Raw genomic sequence first — 16,988 nt, forward strand, 5'->3', positions numbered from 1 at the left:
TTTGGTGTTTTTGACTCTGTATGAATGCATCGAGCATCACGTGCAGTGCATATGTGTATCTAAAATTCACCGACCCTCTTGGAGTTTCAGGCCAGGGGAGTGACCGGCAGCGACTGTTAGTGAGGCGATCAGCGGGCAAACGGTGAGTGAGTGGACACTCATAGTAGCTGAAAGTCTGGCTTGGCCTTCGTTCGTTTGTTAATTGAACAACTGCCCATGATTGTTACTGCTGAATGGCTGTCTCTGTGTTCGGAAACAGCCCTCTAATGGTACCCGCGCGCACTTTATGTTCAAGGCTTGTTTTGTCTTGGCACCCTTGTCTTATGGAGACCTTTGTGTTTTGATCAAAGGTTGCTTCACTTTGATATCGACATCTGCCCACAACTGTGTTCTTTGTTTCTGTGCTTGATGACTGTGCTCCGAAGGCGTCGCTAAGTTCATACAAAGAGTTGCTTCAGGGTTGAATTCAAGCTCGTGAAGCAGAACGGAAGGACATGTGCGGGCAGGGGGCTCAGAGGGTAAACATCTGCGGTTCCTCTTCCTCTCGTCATCTATCCATCGTAAAAAGGATTCTAATCCGTTCGTAGACTGAGTTCTAATACGGAATTTTCCTTTTCTGTTTTTGGAAGAAATAACTTCCTCCTGTCTCATCTATATCTCACCGACTCAATGAACTGTTTAGTGAAGAGTGCAGGAGAATAATCCACCAAGTCCGCTAAGCTATAAATTATAATCAAGGGGCTCTATTATGGCATTCTTACCGTAGAGTTTGTTAACATTTGCTGCGGTCTGTGCCTTTGAATCAAAGACCAAGTCTATGCTCTCGACTCACAAAGAGATGCATCTTCATAACCATGAAATACGTGCGTGAACATAGGCCCTAAAACCACTAATACCACCCCTCCCAGATTTCTCCATTCTCAGCTTCATTGATGTCTTCCATAAGCAACTTTGTCCAGCTAATAGCAGCCCATTGATACTACAACAACTCAACCCCGAGAGCTCTAAAATCTTTCAAGTTAGTCAACAGGTGCCGACACTGACCCAAAAGACACCACTGATCTGGATATCTGAATTCCTGTGCCGTGGCTATAGGTACGATGTGATAGTAGCCCCCCCTATTGCAGCAGCTACCCAGATAGTAGTGAGAACTTCTAGTTTGGGCAGACAGAACCTGCGTCTGGTTAGCCGCGCAGCTCAAAATCGCGTCATGAATGTATACGAACTCTTCAGAACTAAGACCGATAAACCCGGACCAAAAGAGCCATTGTGCAATCCAAACAAAGGGCGTACTTCTGGCCGCAGCAGTGAACAGTGCCGCAGGCAGTTTCTGGGGAAGCTTGGTCCCGATTTCTCCACTTGAGAAAGTGCCATATTCTGTGTACTGTTCCTCTTTCCGACTCTGCGGCATTCTCGGTTGTGACTGTCCCAACAGGCTTTCCAAGACAGCCATATCTTGGTTGTTAGCGGTTGCGTACTTGTGTTTATGCCAGCCCGCTCCATCGGAGCTTGAAAGTGAACCGATTTTGTACATGTGCCGAATTACTTCGATAAAACATGTAGCAATGGTGAGCAACCATATGAGCGCTCCAATGTACATGAGCAAAGCCAGATGTCCCTTTTTCGCGTTTGCTATACTACCGAGGTCAAATACCTGTCGTCTGGCAAAGTCAACAGTCAGAAACATGTGATATGATGCCAGAACCTGAAGGATCATTCCTGCAACTAAAGAGGACGCTGTCGAAGAACAGAGTTTCGTTCCATGCCAGCGGATCCTAGATGGTAATATGGCGGACAGATTAGGCTGAGGAAGTGAGCACCACAGGAGTACTAGCTCGAAAACAGGGACAGCTCCATAGCCGGGGGTGCTTTGCACAATACGTGCATTAAGCCAGTTCGCCAGGAGTGGTAAACCAGCGAGGAGGATTCCCTTAAGCAGCCAATGTAGTCGCTGCGAGTGTGATACCGAGTCGACCGTGTTGAGACGATCCCCTCGCCCTTGACCCAAGAACGCTGCAAGGAGAGTGGCCGCGTTGATGAGGACAATGCTTCCCAGTTTCCACTCGTTCGGCGGGCATTTTCCTTCTGCTTCTCCGGATACGGGTCCCACGATAGGACCGACCTTTGAGCTATTTGTTGGCTTGACGGTCCATGGCCATGGGATCATCTCGCGGGGCAGAAGGACGGTCAGTTCGCGCCAGTTTGCTGGCAGACCGTGCCAGCCCTCAACATCGCCACAAAGATCGTGGAGCCACTCGACATAGTCTATCCGAGTCCTGGAAACTTGACAGGAGCCTTGGCAAGAGTCGTATTCAATGTTGCGGCAGAAGCAGGCTCTGTCTAGGGTACGTGCGGTTTGGCAGTAGCCGTCAGCATCGAGCTGGCAGGCATCGGTTGCACACTGATTGGTGAGGTCCGTTACCTGCCTCGGCATATCGGAGACGCATGTTGGCCAATGCCAGTCTGGGACGGGAATATATGCGATCCCAGCCATCTTGAGTTGCGCCGTCCAATTGTCAGGTAGGGATGCCGATCCGCAAGTGGCGTTTAACCATAGCCGCTCCTTGGTCACGTCGAGGGGATCGGATAATGAACATGGTTCTCGTTCCGGGTCGATGGTGAAGGCGCTGCAGAAGCAATCTCTGTCAAAGTACTGGCCGGGTCTGATATGTCCCCCGGTGAGATCGTAGCCGACGGTGTCGAAGCTCAGAGTGGTCATGGATTGCAAGGGTTTGCTATATTCCCATGGACGATTGGCGTTGCCCGTGTGCTGTGTAGCGTCCGTGAAGGCACAAGATGCCAATACATGCTGATATGGCTAGACCGCTGAAACAGAAACCGACTTTGCTAGACATTCTGGTGCCTTGTATGTCACATCAAAGCTTGCGAATCCTCTAACCAGGCTAGATGGCCAGAGGTTTTGCAGCCTGTTCGCGTCGCCAACATCCACAAGCCACGTTCGACCGGTGACGTTACGTATCCAGTGATACAGCTGGGCCTTGGCGAGTACAGATCTGCTACAGTACGGAAGGTAATCTTTGATGGCGCTGGGAGAGAACTCGGTGCTGAGGCAGCTCAACTCTGTCAACCATTGACGGTGTGTGCAGATGATTCCGAAGTGCGAGGTGCAACGTAGGTGAGTACACGCTGTCATGGCCTTGAGCCAAGCTGACTGATCCTGCTGAGCGACGCATTGTGGCATGGGGACCAGATCTTCAGGGTTCACCCAGCCGTTGAAGTTTTTCTGAATGGTCAGGATGTCGCCATTGTCGAAATGCTCGTCGGCATCGTGAAGAGGCCCTGCAGCTTCATTCAGTCAGCATCAAGATCAGGCAAGGATAACTGGCAACATATACCTGTGGCAGTTACCCCGAAAGCTTCAGCGGTAAACAGCACGTGAAATACCCCAGATACTTTCATGCTGCGGACAATAAGAAGCTGGTCTCCGTTTCGCCGGAGTAGCCACTATGGGGAGAAATGAGGTTCTGTGAGTATGGTCTTAGGTGCGGGGAAGAATGTGTTTCACATGATGCCACCTTCGGATCATCAATCATCCTTCCTGCTTGCTATTGGTTCCGCATACGTGTGTAACTTCATAGACTCATCATTGGCTGAATTGGTCACAAACAATATAGTTCATAGTAGGCAGTGAAGGAGACCTAAGTCGTGACATGTGGGTGGTGGTAGTCGACAGACAACATCCTCCTATCTCGGCCATGACTTTGTTCTTGACTTACAGGAAACTTTGACTTAGACTCCTTTAGCCGAGGGCCCGTCTTCAGTGCACGGAAACCCATTGCCAGGCTTGGGGCTGATGGGTCAGGGACTGCTGGAAGGGTTCTCGCTAATTACAAACCCTGCACCTTGTTAGATCCATCCCTGATGCGGTAAGGAGACAGTGATGATCTCCTACTCGTTAAGAACTTTCTGTACGGAGTACTGTAGTGGGCATTGCTGATGCTTGTCTGAGAAAAATGCAAGCAATAATTCGAAGTGGCAGCCGACCATGCACCTTTAGTGAGTCTCTGTGCTTCTTCATCACGTACAGTCGGTGGCCGCACGCAAGAATTCTTACAAAACATCAAAATCGTCACGAACAGGCTTGCTCGCTCATCAAGTTCTTTTTATAGGTAGGATCATCAAGAGCGATGAGCAGCCTCAAGCGTGTCTATAATGCAAGTCCAACATACAGCGACATGCATGGCAAAGTTCTGCCACCAAGTTTACTGGGTATGGACACATCGGATACCGGCTGTTTGCACCGCTTTTCAGTGCCTAGAAAACAAGTATCATGATTCCAGCCAATTTAAATCAAGCAATCAGGAAATCCTTCTCCTCTAACCAGCCTTCAGAAACTCCTCTCTCGGCTTCACCATCCATAAACCCATGGACGTATGTTGAACAAACAACCTGGTAGACCTCTCCCAGGCCTTGATGCTCGTGATTTGCCTCAGCCCTGCGAAGTACCATGGGAATTTTAGCTCCCTCCAAAACTGCTATGACATCGCCTTGTCTCACCCCTGGACGGGCGAGGAGGAAAAGACCGTTGTCAGCCACAGTGAACATCCAGTCCCGATTGGAGTAGGATATCCATGGCAAGAATGTCAACTCCAAACTTTTGGATTCCTCGATTTCTATAAAGTCGGAATCTTTTCCAGGGTGATAGGAGAACGCTGACCTGGACTTGCTTTCGTCCACGGAGATTTGGAACGTTTGAAGTACTTGTCCAGCCTGGAGATGGCCTCGGTTGATGGGGTTCAGAGATTCAATCTCTGACTCTAGTAGCCGTCGCATTCTTGGGGGCGCTGTACAATCTTTGACCAGCGTGCGCCAATAGGCCCGGATGAGTGTCTCCTTAGGACAAACTTGTTTGCCACCGATGATTGGCGCGTAATCATGTCGGTTAGGGTCATCGAGAGTATCTTGTCCAAAATACATTCTCATGATCTTCTTCGCTTCGGTCCGTACGTTCAAGTTGGGAGAGTCTCCCTGGAGGACAGGCCCGATATGGCCCAGCACGCTCCCTTTCAAGATCAACACATCCTTCTTCGGCCCTAGCAACCGACATGGCGTCTCCAGTTTCCTTGAGCTAGCCTCGAAGATGCCGCGTTGCGCGAAAAGGATCGAAACACAATCGGGCCGCCCCAGATGAAACTCGGCGGTCCAGGAAGGAAAGATTTCTGGCGCCTGAGCTGCATCTTCACTTCGTCCAAGTACCAATGGTCCACCCTCGCGTTCGAATGGGTTCTGGCAGATGATATCCAAGTTCTTGGAGAGGTTGATAATCGATAAAGTCGCCTCCTTATACAGATCATGCAAAGGCTTCGAGTAATCGACGATGATGCCGTGGTCTTGAGTCACCAGGCCAAGCAATCCATATATCTTGTCTCTTGGGTCTGTCGATCGCAAGTTTCGGAATCGACTTAGGACATCGAACAGGTTTGACTCATCTCGCGTTGGAAGGACACTGCTGGACAATTGGCGCTGGTCTTCGACTAGCTTAACCGTTAAGAATATGCTGCTGAAAAATCTATAGCCGCCGTGATGGTCCGTGGTATGGAAGGCGTCGAAATACGGTTCATCCGCGAACAAAGCTGACAAGGCGTCCCAGTTTAGTTCAGCTCCCTCGCACATCAGAACCACGTGTGGTGCCATTGATAATTCCTGGACAATCCATAGTCGATCCCAGAAAGATGGGCGGCGGAAGAGAGCCGAGAGCTTCTCTTGGTCATTGCGACCAAGGAGGAGATCTGGGACATGCTCGAAACCATCTTGCCGTGGTGGGGAATGGTCTTCTTCCGAGAATAGGTTGTCGAACTTATCTCGAAGTGACTTGAGGGTTTCGGGGTTCTTTTGTGTTAACTGACACATAAATTCCATCCCTTCCCTGACGGTCGATCTCTGCGAACGGAACCTATACGGGTTATTGCAAGAAGGTTCAAGATCTGGGTCATTATCTGGCAGCTCGCCTAGCCATGCAATGTCTTGTCGGCAGCAAGAGTAGATCTTGCGCATCAGGGCAACTTGCTGACTGCGCTCCTGGACATCTGACTGGTTGATGCAAAGGGCATCAATCCAGAGGACCCTGATTTGGTCGTCGAGTCGCAGAGCAGATAAAATAGATGCCAGGCTTGGCGTGACGTGGAAGTTGACATCATTCAGCAATATGGATGCTGAGAGATTGGGTTTTCCCCATACGTAAGACAGGGCTTCATATGCTGGAATTTCTGCAGCAAGGGACGCATGGGAAAGTGTGCAAAAAAGTGGTGAATCTGCCTGTGAAGCCGGATGAAGAGTGAGCAGCCGGATCTCATCAATGGTAGGGTTGAGAGGCTCATAGATCAAGTAGGAAACGTCGTTGTTGCTGAAGCCCAAGTTGGGCTCATCCCGGGCATCACTATCACCTCCGATGGCGGATTCTGAGTGCATCTTTTCTGACTTGAAGGGAAAGGTGTAACAAGACGGTGAGCGAGTTGTTAAGTCAGACGGTCAGATTTAAAAGCCGCAGATGAGATGAGGGCGCAGCACTTACTCAGCCACTCCAAGACAGTGGACCAATATCCACCCTGGGGTCCTTTTTCTCTGCCATTGTTTCCATCAGCATTTGCTTTAACATTATTTTGGTTCTAATGTAGGTGGCTAAGATGGTTAGATTGACTAGCCTGGGAGTAGCGCCGTGAATGATTGCCTCTCTGGCTGTTTGATACATCCACTGGACTCTTTCAGAGACATCGTGTGTTGTGCAAAATTTGAGAGAATAGCGCGTGTGAGACCCAATAAGCACACACCCTCTGTCAAGGATCAGTTCCTGCATAATATGATACTCTAATGTGTTGACAGTGTGTTTTTTATTATAGTTGAAGCCCAGCCCTCGATAGGTTAACTGACCTAGAAGACTGGTTTCTGCATCGTTACAATAATCCACAAGGAGACCCAGGAGGGCCTGTGCGTGTTGAGAGAGGACCATCCGGTGATGCCTGGCTGCTTCAGAGTGCCTATCCTTACAGCGAACAGTGTAATGGCCAGCTCGTTTCACCCTCGTTCAATAGATACCAACCAAATGCATTTACGTGAAAGCAATGAGAGTATAGGGAGTCTCCATAATGCCCAACGTACTGGAGTATGAATGTTTGTTGTTTTCTTCTTTAGTGGCCGCTAGCTATCCGAAACAGTATGAAATGTAAAAGGAAGCCTGGAGATTTAGTATAGTAGCTTTTCTTATCTCTTTGAACAAGGAAATACCATCCACAAGATCCTGCATCGAATCCTTTGATAATAAGACCTGAGATGCTCGACGGTGAATATCACATCACCCTTGCGATTACATGATCGAGGTGTTAATAGATCCTTTCTAATTGATATAGTCTGCATAGTGCTTCGACAGCCCTAAATCACGAGCCCCTTTCTCATTTTTGGTCAACATGACTACAAGTTTATCGACATGTTCAATTGACACGGCTGTTGATGTACTGACTCTGCGCCTCAACAATAGGGATAGCGGTCATGCCACGGGGTCTGATACCTGAAATTGCCGTCCGCAGTAAAGATGATGTTCTTGATGATCAACTTCTACGTTGTAAAAATTGCTTTAATCGTCAATCCGTGGCCCTTCTGACAGAAAAGTTTGGTTATTCATATAGCTCTAGTACAATGTACATTTCTCTTTCTTCTTCCCGCCACAAAGAGGCGTGCGATGAAAGTCGTATAAAGGACTAAACCAAACACAAGAAGCCAACACCTTTATTCTAAGCACTCGACGACCATGAGAACTCCACGTGAATAGGGTTATGATCAGACAAGATGTTTCCATCAGCCTGAACAAAAACCTTGGATGCGTAGTTAAATGACGTGGCTGTGAGCTTGACTGAGTCACCAGAACGGTAGCTGAGCGTCGTTATTAGCACATATACTTGCCATGTTCCAAAAGACGCAACTTACAACACTTTGTCGACAATCTCGCACTTGTTGTCTGCTGCCGGCACCTTGCAAGGATCTGCGGTAGCACCAGCCTGGGGGTACGAGCCGCTCCGGATGAGCTGGACCCAGCTGTCAGTGAAACCAGCGTCGGTCAGCTTGTTAATGCTGCGACCCGAGTTGGCCCACCTATCGTTGGTATCACCAGCAATGATGACTGGCTTCCCCTTGGAGTTGGAGTTGACCCAGGCAAGAATTTGGTCAATGCCAGCAGAGCGAGCATCGATATCGCCCTTATCAGAGCTAAACGACCCAAAGGTTAGTACAGGGACAGCACCAAATATTTCCCGTAGACGTACCCGGCATCAGCGTGGAGGTTGTATAGGTCAACTTCGATACCATCGATTGTCATTCGCATATAGGTGAATCCTTTGGGGGTCAAGCAGTCACCAGAGTTCAAGTTGCATTTGTTCCACTTCTTCCGGGCAAAGTTGGCCCAATTGTAGTTGGCGACAGTGTTCAAGCCATCGCCAAACGGAACACCCCCAGATGTCGGAGTACGGTGGGGATGATTATCGGTCTTGTAGATGTAGGCATGGTAGTTGAAGTCTTCCTGCATATGAACTACATCGTATGCCTGCTTGGCAAGAATCGAACCGATAGTGTTGGCGTTGGTGCCCTTATCCCCTGGGACCTCGTTGTTGTTCAAGATGGGAGGTAGTCCGGCCACGTTGTATGTCAAGAGGTCGAATTTGCCGGTCGCTTGACCGGAAGACAAGCCGCTCAGGCACAGAGCGACAGTCAGGAGCTGCGAGGGAAGAGCCCGGAGAGACATGATGAATTGATGAAGACGATGGGTGCCTGCAATGGACAAGTGAAACTAGAACAGCATGGACAAAGAGAGCATAAAGTAGCTCGCTCTGGTCGGCGGTGTCGCATTGGGATCAACAGGGATCTTTCCGGTTCGAGGCAATACGCCGTTCGAGTATAGGAGACGACAAGGATGCTAAGACGAGTTTCTACTCCAAGCACCATGCATTCCGTGTCATATTGATAGAATCAGGCAAGACAGAAAGCTTAAAATTGGCTCTATTCGATTCAATCTATCTTGACTTTAGGCACGGAGCTAGAATAGAGCATGTGACTGGGCGCAAAACATCCAACTAGCTTGTGCATTACCTACCCAATGCGGTAAACGTGTCCGTCGTCACCGAGGTCCAGGGGCTAATAAGACGCCGCGATTAATCCGGCCCGTCACGCGAGACTGTCTTATAATGCTGGTCGAATGAGTCTTTTTTGACACTACACGTGTTGTCCAAGAGGAGCCCAACTTTGGTGGTCGTGGCTCGTATTCAAGGGCCACGTTGACAAAAGTCCCGCTATCAGGCTAACTTGCATTAGAGGCGTGCTTGCACTGCACATCTTGGCGCGAGCGGACAAACATACAAAGGGATAGCTCATCTCCGAGTCCGGCCATAAATGGTGGCAGGTCGATACCCTCTGCATTGAGACCTTTCATCCTAGTCAATAATCAATACCAGCAATATTAGTATCATGTGCATCTTAAAGAGCGACCATGTTTTCCTGTACATGAGCCTTGTATCGTGCTGACAGAGACACCATCGCTGTTCCAGAACTTGGCTGTTGGCAAACTCGTTTTACTTGCTCTCTATAACATAGGCCCTCAACGCAGGGTTCTGCATTATAGGTGGCCCAACGCTTGCCCTCCTAGCTCTCCATTGACGCTTTCAAGGCAGAACTTTCTCTAGACCAGCCCGAGTACGACGCCTAGGTAACCATTTCGAGATATGTAACCAGTTCTTTTGACACTGTTCCCTTTCGAATAAATAATCGGAAATAGGAAACCCATTTATCACTTCGGGATACCCACGTGGTGCTTATAAGATGGATGCCATGTTTATGCAGTGCGGCTTTACTCGCCAAGCGGCCGAATCTTCTCATTCCAGGACTGCTTGGTAATTGTGTCTGTCGGTGAAGCTACACCATGCCAACCGCATCAATAGCCCTGGAGGTCCACCTTCTTGCTTCGGGCTCCACAAGACTGGCCGTATTTGAGAGCTCAATTGCCATGGCAAGTAGTTAACATCATGCCCCGACATAATATTAGGCGGCCTTGGCATGACCCGATCCTCTGATGATGTAGCTTGGTATGACCCTGCTACTACAGGCAGCAGAAGGTAGAAAAAAGAAAAAAAAAGCCACTATGTTTGCATTGGGTCACGATGCTACAATGCATTGATAATGTGTTCTTGGGTATAGTAGAAGCCTGGCCCTTGACGAGTCAACTGGGCCGCTAGATCGAACTGAGGCTCGTTAACTAAAAGCTGCACCTAGCAATGGAAACGCCAAGCTCGTGTACTTGATGAGTATTTTATAGTTGATATCTCCTCAACGCATCCTAAGTTTCCTTTAAAGTAGATAAACCAGGTCTCCAGGGTACGTTGTAATAACAAATTGACAAGATGAACGCGACTCGTCACAAGAATGCATTAAACAGTTGCACAAAACCTTTGCAGTGGAGTACCTAATACAACTTTGCAACACTCAGACATAGTGACGTTCTTTAGCTAGCCTGGCAGCCAGAACTCTCCTTCTACTATCTAGCTCCCTTTACTCATGGAGATAGTTCACCTCCTTTCCAGGATTTGGCTGCTGAGCCAAGCCTAGCTGTTGGAGAGCCGTCAGAGCTCCCTCCTCGCCAGTCTCATCCACAATGAGGCCATCCTTGAGGGTGAAGATGGTTATGCCAGAGAAATGGATCTTCTTTCCCGTATTTGGGCGCTTTAGCGCACCCACCGCAAGGTCGTCAAAAGCAGCTCCAGTGTGAGTGCCACCTCCGATCCAACGCCCGACCACATATGGCCCGCTTGCGATCAAGGGATGCTGATAAGCATGGAATGAGATGTCGGGAAATGCCTGCCGAGGCCATGTCAGCGGTTAGGTCGCCAATCCCGCATATACATTCTTACCTCCTTGAACTCTGCGAGCATCTTCTTAGCATTCTCCTTTCCATATCGAGGACCGTGCATCGGGTAGTTGATGACGAAGTTATCAGCGCAAAGCTTGTCGACGATATTGGGGTTGCCTTTGCCCCAAAACTCGGCAAAGTACTCCCCAATGACCTCGAGATTCTTTGTCTCTTCTTGAGTAGGCATCTTGTTGGTTGTTGAAGATGGTTGTAGGTAAAAGCTTTTCTGTGGGACGATGATGCGTTGTTACGAGTTTCGTTGGAAGAGATTGTTTGGTATCGAGAGGCATACGATGGTTCTTATACCATTTTTGGCGAGGAATAAAGTAGCAACGAGCCCAGCTCAGAGATAGACACGTCATCTTGACTCAACCTGTTGATGGTATAGGTTGCTAAAGAATTGTCCAATCGGCAACAAACATTGCTGGCCAAGGTGTTCATGACCAACTCAATGTCTCCGGCTTTCATGATTGGACACTTCTAAAGCAAAATTTAACTTCAGTAGCACTTGGGGTCCCTATGTACTGTAGGTAGGGCAAATGCCTGTCGTGATGGACAAGTACACTCCTATCATTGGCCACTTCAAAAGCAACATCTAGAAATTTGCCAAGAAGTGGCGTAACCTGCGTTGCAATTGGTTATTTTGAAAGCAATGCCTCAGTCAAGACAAGTCACTACATACGTCAATAAGAAGGATTGCATACAGTCCCTTGCCCCAATTGGTCACAGTTAAAACAACTGGCAGTGTTGTTGAATCATGCACTGCTTCCTATAAATAGCTATGAAGTACAAGCTGGCTGACTTAAGCCAATAGTTACGCCAATCTTCAACATATCTCGCCTTTCACTCGTCACCTCTAGCATTCATGGCTTCAATAACCGTTTATCGTGGTACCTCGGGTGGAAAGGTTCAGCAGGGCACGATTGCCTGGCCTGGTCCTCCAAAAGCCCATCAAGTGACTGTCCGCATCACTCATTCCGGCCTGTGCGGTACCGACGAGCACTACAAGTCACAAGACATGGTTCTTGGCCACGAGGGAGTTGGCATCGTCGAGGCAATTGGCGACTCTGTCAGAACCTTCAAGGTGTAAGTAACACGAGAGCAATCTAACTGTAGTCTTGGTTCCACACTAACGTCTCCTATCTTAATCCAGTGGAGATCGGGTTGGTTGGGGTTACTGTCATGGTAGCTGCCTCAACTGCGAGTCTTGTCATCAAGGCCAAGAGCTTTACTGCGAACAACGACAGCTATATGGCTTTGACGAATTTGACCAGGGCTCATTCTCGACTCATGCGACTTGGAATGAGCATTTCCTCTCCCGCATCCCGGAAAGCATTCTTTCCGCCGAAGCAGCCCCCTTGATGTGCGCAGGTGCAGCCGTCTACTCAGCTCTGCGCAGTGCAGGAGTCCAGTGGCATCATCGAGTCGGGGTTCTCGTCCTCGGGGGACTGGGTCACCTCGCTGTTCAGTATGCCGCCAAGATGGGATGTCACGTTACTGTGTATTCTCACTCACCCGGTAAAGAAGAAGCAGCAAGAAATCTAGGAGCGTCAGACTTCCAAGTCATGGGTAGTGATTCTCTCCCTGGTCGCGCCGTTGACTGTCTGCTCCTTGCCGGTGCTCAACAACCAGACTGGTCTACAGTTCTGCCGCTGGTTCGGCGAGGTGGTGTCATCACGGCCATGACTGTAGATTCATCCGAGCTGCGATGTCCATATGGGGAGATCCTGATGGGTGCTATCCGGATTCAAGGAAGCCTACCTGCCGCACCAAACGTCCAACGCGAGATGCTCAGATTTTCGGCGCTCCACAAGATAAAGCCAATCATCGAGACTTTCAAATTTAGTGAAGATGGCATCAATGAGGCTATGGCGAAGCTTCGTCAGGGCAAGATGAGGTACCGCGGTGTGCTAGTAATGGAAGCTTAATTGGAGTCGACCACTCTTCGCTTGTTGTCGTAAACATGACCGGCAATGTCGCCAAGATTCAAGTGCTAGGCTCAGTGTATATTGAACGATTGATGTTTCACTTTGGTTGGGTATTCTCGTCCTCATGACTCGAGCAGGAACAGATACAGGGGGGAGTGAGGGGGAGAATATATGAGCGTTCTCGATCTTGGAAACGAGCGGCCCTGACCTGAACGGCGAAAGGCTTTAAAGCATAAGTCTCAAATCTGCCTTCAGGTATATTTCTAGGTCTTTATTGCTTCGAAGTGACAGTCCCCTTCAAAGAAGGGTTAACAGTGTCGTCTTCCGACGCAGCGACAGTAATTGCGTCCTCGGAAGAAGGAATAATGACATGACCTTCCTTTCCGTAGTTCATAGCAGTGATCTGAAAGCCGCAGATGCAAACCAGAATACACATAGCACAACCTTGAAGGCCGAAATTTCAGGCAGCTTCATACTCAAAAGGTGGCAGAACCGATTTAATCCCAAAGGCAATACAGGTGTCGCTCGCGATACAGGCCTTCAAGAAGCCAGAGTCTAGACACTTCAACATGGTCAGCGCTTGGAAACCTGGCAAATGTTCAAGTGTTTGCTTACATCTGGCCAACAGGTGAGGTGAGTTCGACAACGCGCCAACTACCCGCTGAATGAAGATCCAGTATAGCTGATACAGCATGCCTTGAAAGAGATAAATGGCAATGAAGGACGCGAACTCGGCATCTGTCCAGTCACGAGGCGCCTGATGGGCCCGAAGCCATACGAGCTCTCCAACCCAGACGCCAACCACGAGGCAGGTAAGGAAGATACACACGTAAATGCCTCTAGCCCGACGGCTCAAACGCCTACTATCCAGAATGGGTTGCATAACGGCTACTGTGGTCAAGTGGACGCTCCAAAATAGGATGTTGTTGAGAGCACGCGTGCGGACGTTGGAGTAGTGCGCGTTGATAGATGGTTGAGAAGCCAGCGGAACCTGAACTGCAAGCATAGCAGGGAACATCAGTATGATCTACGGTGCCTGTTAGCTCGCCGTACAGACTACCAATGTTCGCCATCTTGACGAGTCCTTACCTTTAAGTCTTTGAACAACTCTGCGATGCCTTTAGCTCCTCCCAAACGGTTCCCGACTCAAAGAAGGCAATACCAGACCTGTCCGAGCGCCGCAAATCTTTTGGATCCTTGATAAACAAGAGATCTGTGAGTGTTGGAAGGGCTGCTATGACGATGAAAGTTGCATATACTGCATTTCTTTTCAAGGACGGTTAGCTAGGTCGACGGTATAGAGTAGAGATTAAAATACGTACGATACACCGCCCGTTATTTGGTTCCCATTGGCAATTGCAAAAGTTATGAGCGCGCCGGCTGTTGATCTTGTGTTCTTGATTGTGATTGAAGCCCAGGTCTTGATGCGATAGCTAAGCCGATAGAAATTAATCCGCAAGAAGAATCAAAGCTTGTATAGGTGAATAAACACACTATCTTCAGATAAAACTTTATTCTTAGGACAATTTCTCAGTTGCATCACATCGCAACAACTAATGTCTTCTAGACACGTCTCCGAGCTCCCTGAAGTAATCTTTATATCACGATCGTGTGTGCCTCACATGGATCCGTGGGTCTCATTTTCCAAGTAAAGCAGATTTTTATCTAAAGATAATTGAAACCCCACTTGTCATTCCTAAAGTTGCAAAGATGAGCATTTTGGACCATAGAGCTATAACCTTGCTAACATACATCTGATGTTTTGTTTGATCCCAATAGTTGTTACAAAATGTCTGACGCTGAAGTTAACCTCGAGCCTCACCAAGAGGAGGTGCACATTTGGACCGAGAAATGCCTAAAGGACTCCTTTTTTGGGCCTTATGCGATACGATATTTCTTTCCTTTTCTAGGCCGTTCGTTATGCGATCAGAGGGAGAAACACAGATTTTATAATTGCTTACGCGGGTACAGGGTAACCAATGTCTATCACGTGATTGATTAGGTGAGATGCCAAGCCATCAAGTCGCGATGAATCCCGCGTGACCCACTTGATGATAACTTCATCCTTTCAACTCTAGACTCAAAATTGAGAATGGAACCCCTTCATCGCCATCGATCATCTCTTGAAGGAGTTATTGACTTCTCTGAAAGTACATGGCGTGTATTGAGCGCTGATGAACGTGACAAGGCCCAGACCGTGTTTTACGACATCATCAACCATTTCGAAGGCCCTTCAAACTCAACGAAGGATAAGCCATATGACCGCATCAAACTGGTTCGTCTGACATACGAGCATTCACTATCGGATGACCCTCGTTGTCCTTTCTTGCAGGAATTCTTCAGATTCGTCAATGCCACTATAGATGACTGCATCAATTTCGACGATGAAACGAGGGTGGACGAGATCCGCTCGGGACTAAACTCATTTGCAAACTTTCTGGTGGACAACTTCTTTCTTCCGCGTTGGTGATCCCTGGAGCCCCCCAAGAGATTATGCTCATTTTATTCCAGTCAAGGCTTCTGCCACCACGACGCCACAGCCCTCTCCAGCGGGATCCTCCCAAGCCCCAAGTAGACATTCTGCGTTGGAGTCTAGGGAACGGGTGGCCTCGTTGAGGCGGGATTGTCTCATCCGCGATCGACATCGGTGTGTGATTTCTCGCAACTTTGATCTCAATGAAGCCGACAGACGTTTCGAGAATGACGGAGACGATTTTGCCTTGGATGACGAGCGACAACTCCTAATAGACCAAGACCCTGACTCATTTGCTGAGCTTGAGGTCGCGCATATACTCCCGCACTCATTAAATACTTTGACAGCAAACCCAGAGCTCGTAAGTCGACTTGCAACGCGAGAGCTCAAGCTAATACGAACCAGAACAAGTCTAAAGCCATAGCTCTGGACATACTCGACATGTTTGACAACGGCATTGTCCATCTCATTGGTGACTCCGATATCGATCGCCCCCTAAATGCCCTCACTCTACGGATCGACCTTCATCGACAGTTCGGAAATTTCAAGATCTTTTTCGAAGCTATGCCCGAGCCCACACACCAGCCTCACACCTACCGTATTGACTCGACCCAACGTCGGGGGTTAAGAAAGACAATGTTCCCTATGACCCGCCAGCTTCACCTGACCCCAGAACGGACGATTGACCCCCCACACCCTCGGCTTCTTGCCGTTCATCGCGCAATTTGTCACATCCTGCAACTCAGTGCGGCTGGGAGTTATATTGATAGGATACTCCGAGACATGGACGATGGGGTTGTAGAAGCTGATGGTTCGACTCATCTGGCAAGCTTGGTGCGTCTGAAGCTGGATGGCTGGTGGGATGGCACTGTTGTTGGCTAGTCAACAATAGGTCGACGGATGGCATAGATGACAGTAAGTTATTTAATGACTCGAGCAGAGAAATAGGCTAACTCATATCCAGTACGCCATGCGCAGGCTTGCTTCAACCTCAGCCCATTCTGTCTCAGTTCAAGTTAGGATACCCCCACTGACTCGCCGCCCAAGCAACAGAGACATGGAAATCCATCCACACCAATATGGACTTGCATGCAAGACTCTACTCGCGATCCTTCGCATACTATCGATATGGCAACTGGATTTGCCGGAACACATCGATCAATGCTTGAGGTCAAAGCTGTACCGGAAGGAGCCCTATAAGCCAGCGATTTGACACTGCCTGAATGAGGCCAATGTGCCATCCTCAAGCACCGGTTAGTGTCGACGAACTTTGCGGCAGTTCGAACTCGGATCCAAGTCCAAGCCATTATTCGCCAACACCCTCAACGTGTTCCGTATCGTGCAGGCCGGCCCCGGCCCCACTCACAATCCGGACCGGTCGACTAAATCTATGCCTATTTAGGCATCTACAGCCGCGCCTTTGAGGCAACTTGTTTGCTTTGCCTAAGTGTTGATTCTTATCTCGTTCTGAAGAGTTAAATACCGAGGATGATTTATCGTCGTCGCTTCTTCTACAACCCCTCACCAAGATCATATCATCGATGACGCTCATCATGTCACATACAGGTAAATGAGGGCTCATCCTTCTCTTGAGCCAATCCCCAAGCTAACAACAAAGGCTTCATACACGACGCCGTCAAGCTCATCACTTGTCGCCCAGGCCTGCCAAGTGCAAATCCGACCG

General features: G+C 48.9%; 7 protein-coding genes across 7 annotated transcripts; 2 read left to right on the top strand and 5 right to left on the bottom strand.

The window, feature by feature from the left end:
• Positions 1-1,516: 1,516 nt before the first annotated feature.
• NECHADRAFT_54398 (uncharacterized protein) lies at positions 1,517-3,247 on the bottom strand (the record flags this gene model as incomplete). Its single annotated transcript, XM_003041358.1, is given in 2 exon segments — positions 1,517-2,818; positions 2,834-3,247. Coding segments are annotated over 2 exon segments (1,716 nt in total), but the record flags the coding sequence as incomplete, so codon positions are not given.
• A 1,064-nt stretch (positions 3,248-4,311) lies between these two features.
• Positions 4,312-6,429, bottom strand: NECHADRAFT_87938 (uncharacterized protein; the record flags this gene model as incomplete). Its single annotated transcript, XM_003041359.1, has 1 exon — positions 4,312-6,429. One exon carries the CDS (start codon positions 6,427-6,429, stop codon positions 4,312-4,314), a length of 2,118 nt encoding a protein of 705 aa, XP_003041405.1.
• A 1,316-nt stretch (positions 6,430-7,745) lies between these two features.
• On the bottom strand, positions 7,746-8,749 carry NECHADRAFT_54419 (uncharacterized protein; the record flags this gene model as incomplete). The annotated part of the gene is made up of 3 exons (XM_003041360.1): positions 7,746-7,884; positions 7,939-8,217; positions 8,274-8,749. 3 exons carry the CDS (start codon positions 8,747-8,749, stop codon positions 7,746-7,748), a joined length of 894 nt encoding a protein of 297 aa, XP_003041406.1.
• Positions 8,750-10,545: 1,796 nt separating this feature from the next.
• On the bottom strand, positions 10,546-11,090 carry NECHADRAFT_87940 (uncharacterized protein; the record flags this gene model as incomplete). Its single annotated transcript, XM_003041361.1, has 2 exons — positions 10,546-10,851; positions 10,905-11,090. The coding sequence occupies 2 exons, from the start codon at positions 11,088-11,090 to the stop codon at positions 10,546-10,548; spliced, it is 492 nt and encodes a 163-aa protein (XP_003041407.1).
• Positions 11,091-11,768: 678 nt separating this feature from the next.
• Positions 11,769-12,831, top strand: NECHADRAFT_97892 (uncharacterized protein; the record flags this gene model as incomplete). Its single annotated transcript, XM_003041322.1, has 2 exons — positions 11,769-11,989; positions 12,057-12,831. 2 exons carry the CDS (start codon positions 11,769-11,771, stop codon positions 12,829-12,831), a joined length of 996 nt encoding a protein of 331 aa, XP_003041368.1.
• A 271-nt stretch (positions 12,832-13,102) lies between these two features.
• Positions 13,103-13,904, bottom strand: NECHADRAFT_87942 (uncharacterized protein; the record flags this gene model as incomplete). The annotated part of the gene is made up of 3 exons (XM_003041362.1): positions 13,103-13,275; positions 13,447-13,822; positions 13,863-13,904. The coding sequence occupies 3 exons, from the start codon at positions 13,902-13,904 to the stop codon at positions 13,103-13,105; spliced, it is 591 nt and encodes a 196-aa protein (XP_003041408.1).
• A 1,019-nt stretch (positions 13,905-14,923) lies between these two features.
• Positions 14,924-16,186, top strand: NECHADRAFT_54350 (uncharacterized protein; the record flags this gene model as incomplete). The annotated part of the gene is made up of 3 exons (XM_003041323.1): positions 14,924-15,293; positions 15,343-15,665; positions 15,710-16,186. 3 exons carry the CDS (start codon positions 14,924-14,926, stop codon positions 16,184-16,186), a joined length of 1,170 nt encoding a protein of 389 aa, XP_003041369.1.
• Between the last annotated feature and the right edge of the window lie 802 nt (positions 16,187-16,988).

Source organism: Fusarium vanettenii (genome assembly GCF_000151355.1).
Source record: "Fusarium vanettenii 77-13-4 chromosome 13 genomic scaffold NECHAsca_47_chr13_1_0, whole genome shotgun sequence".
Lineage (NCBI taxonomy): Eukaryota > Fungi > Ascomycota > Sordariomycetes > Hypocreales > Nectriaceae > Fusarium > Fusarium vanettenii.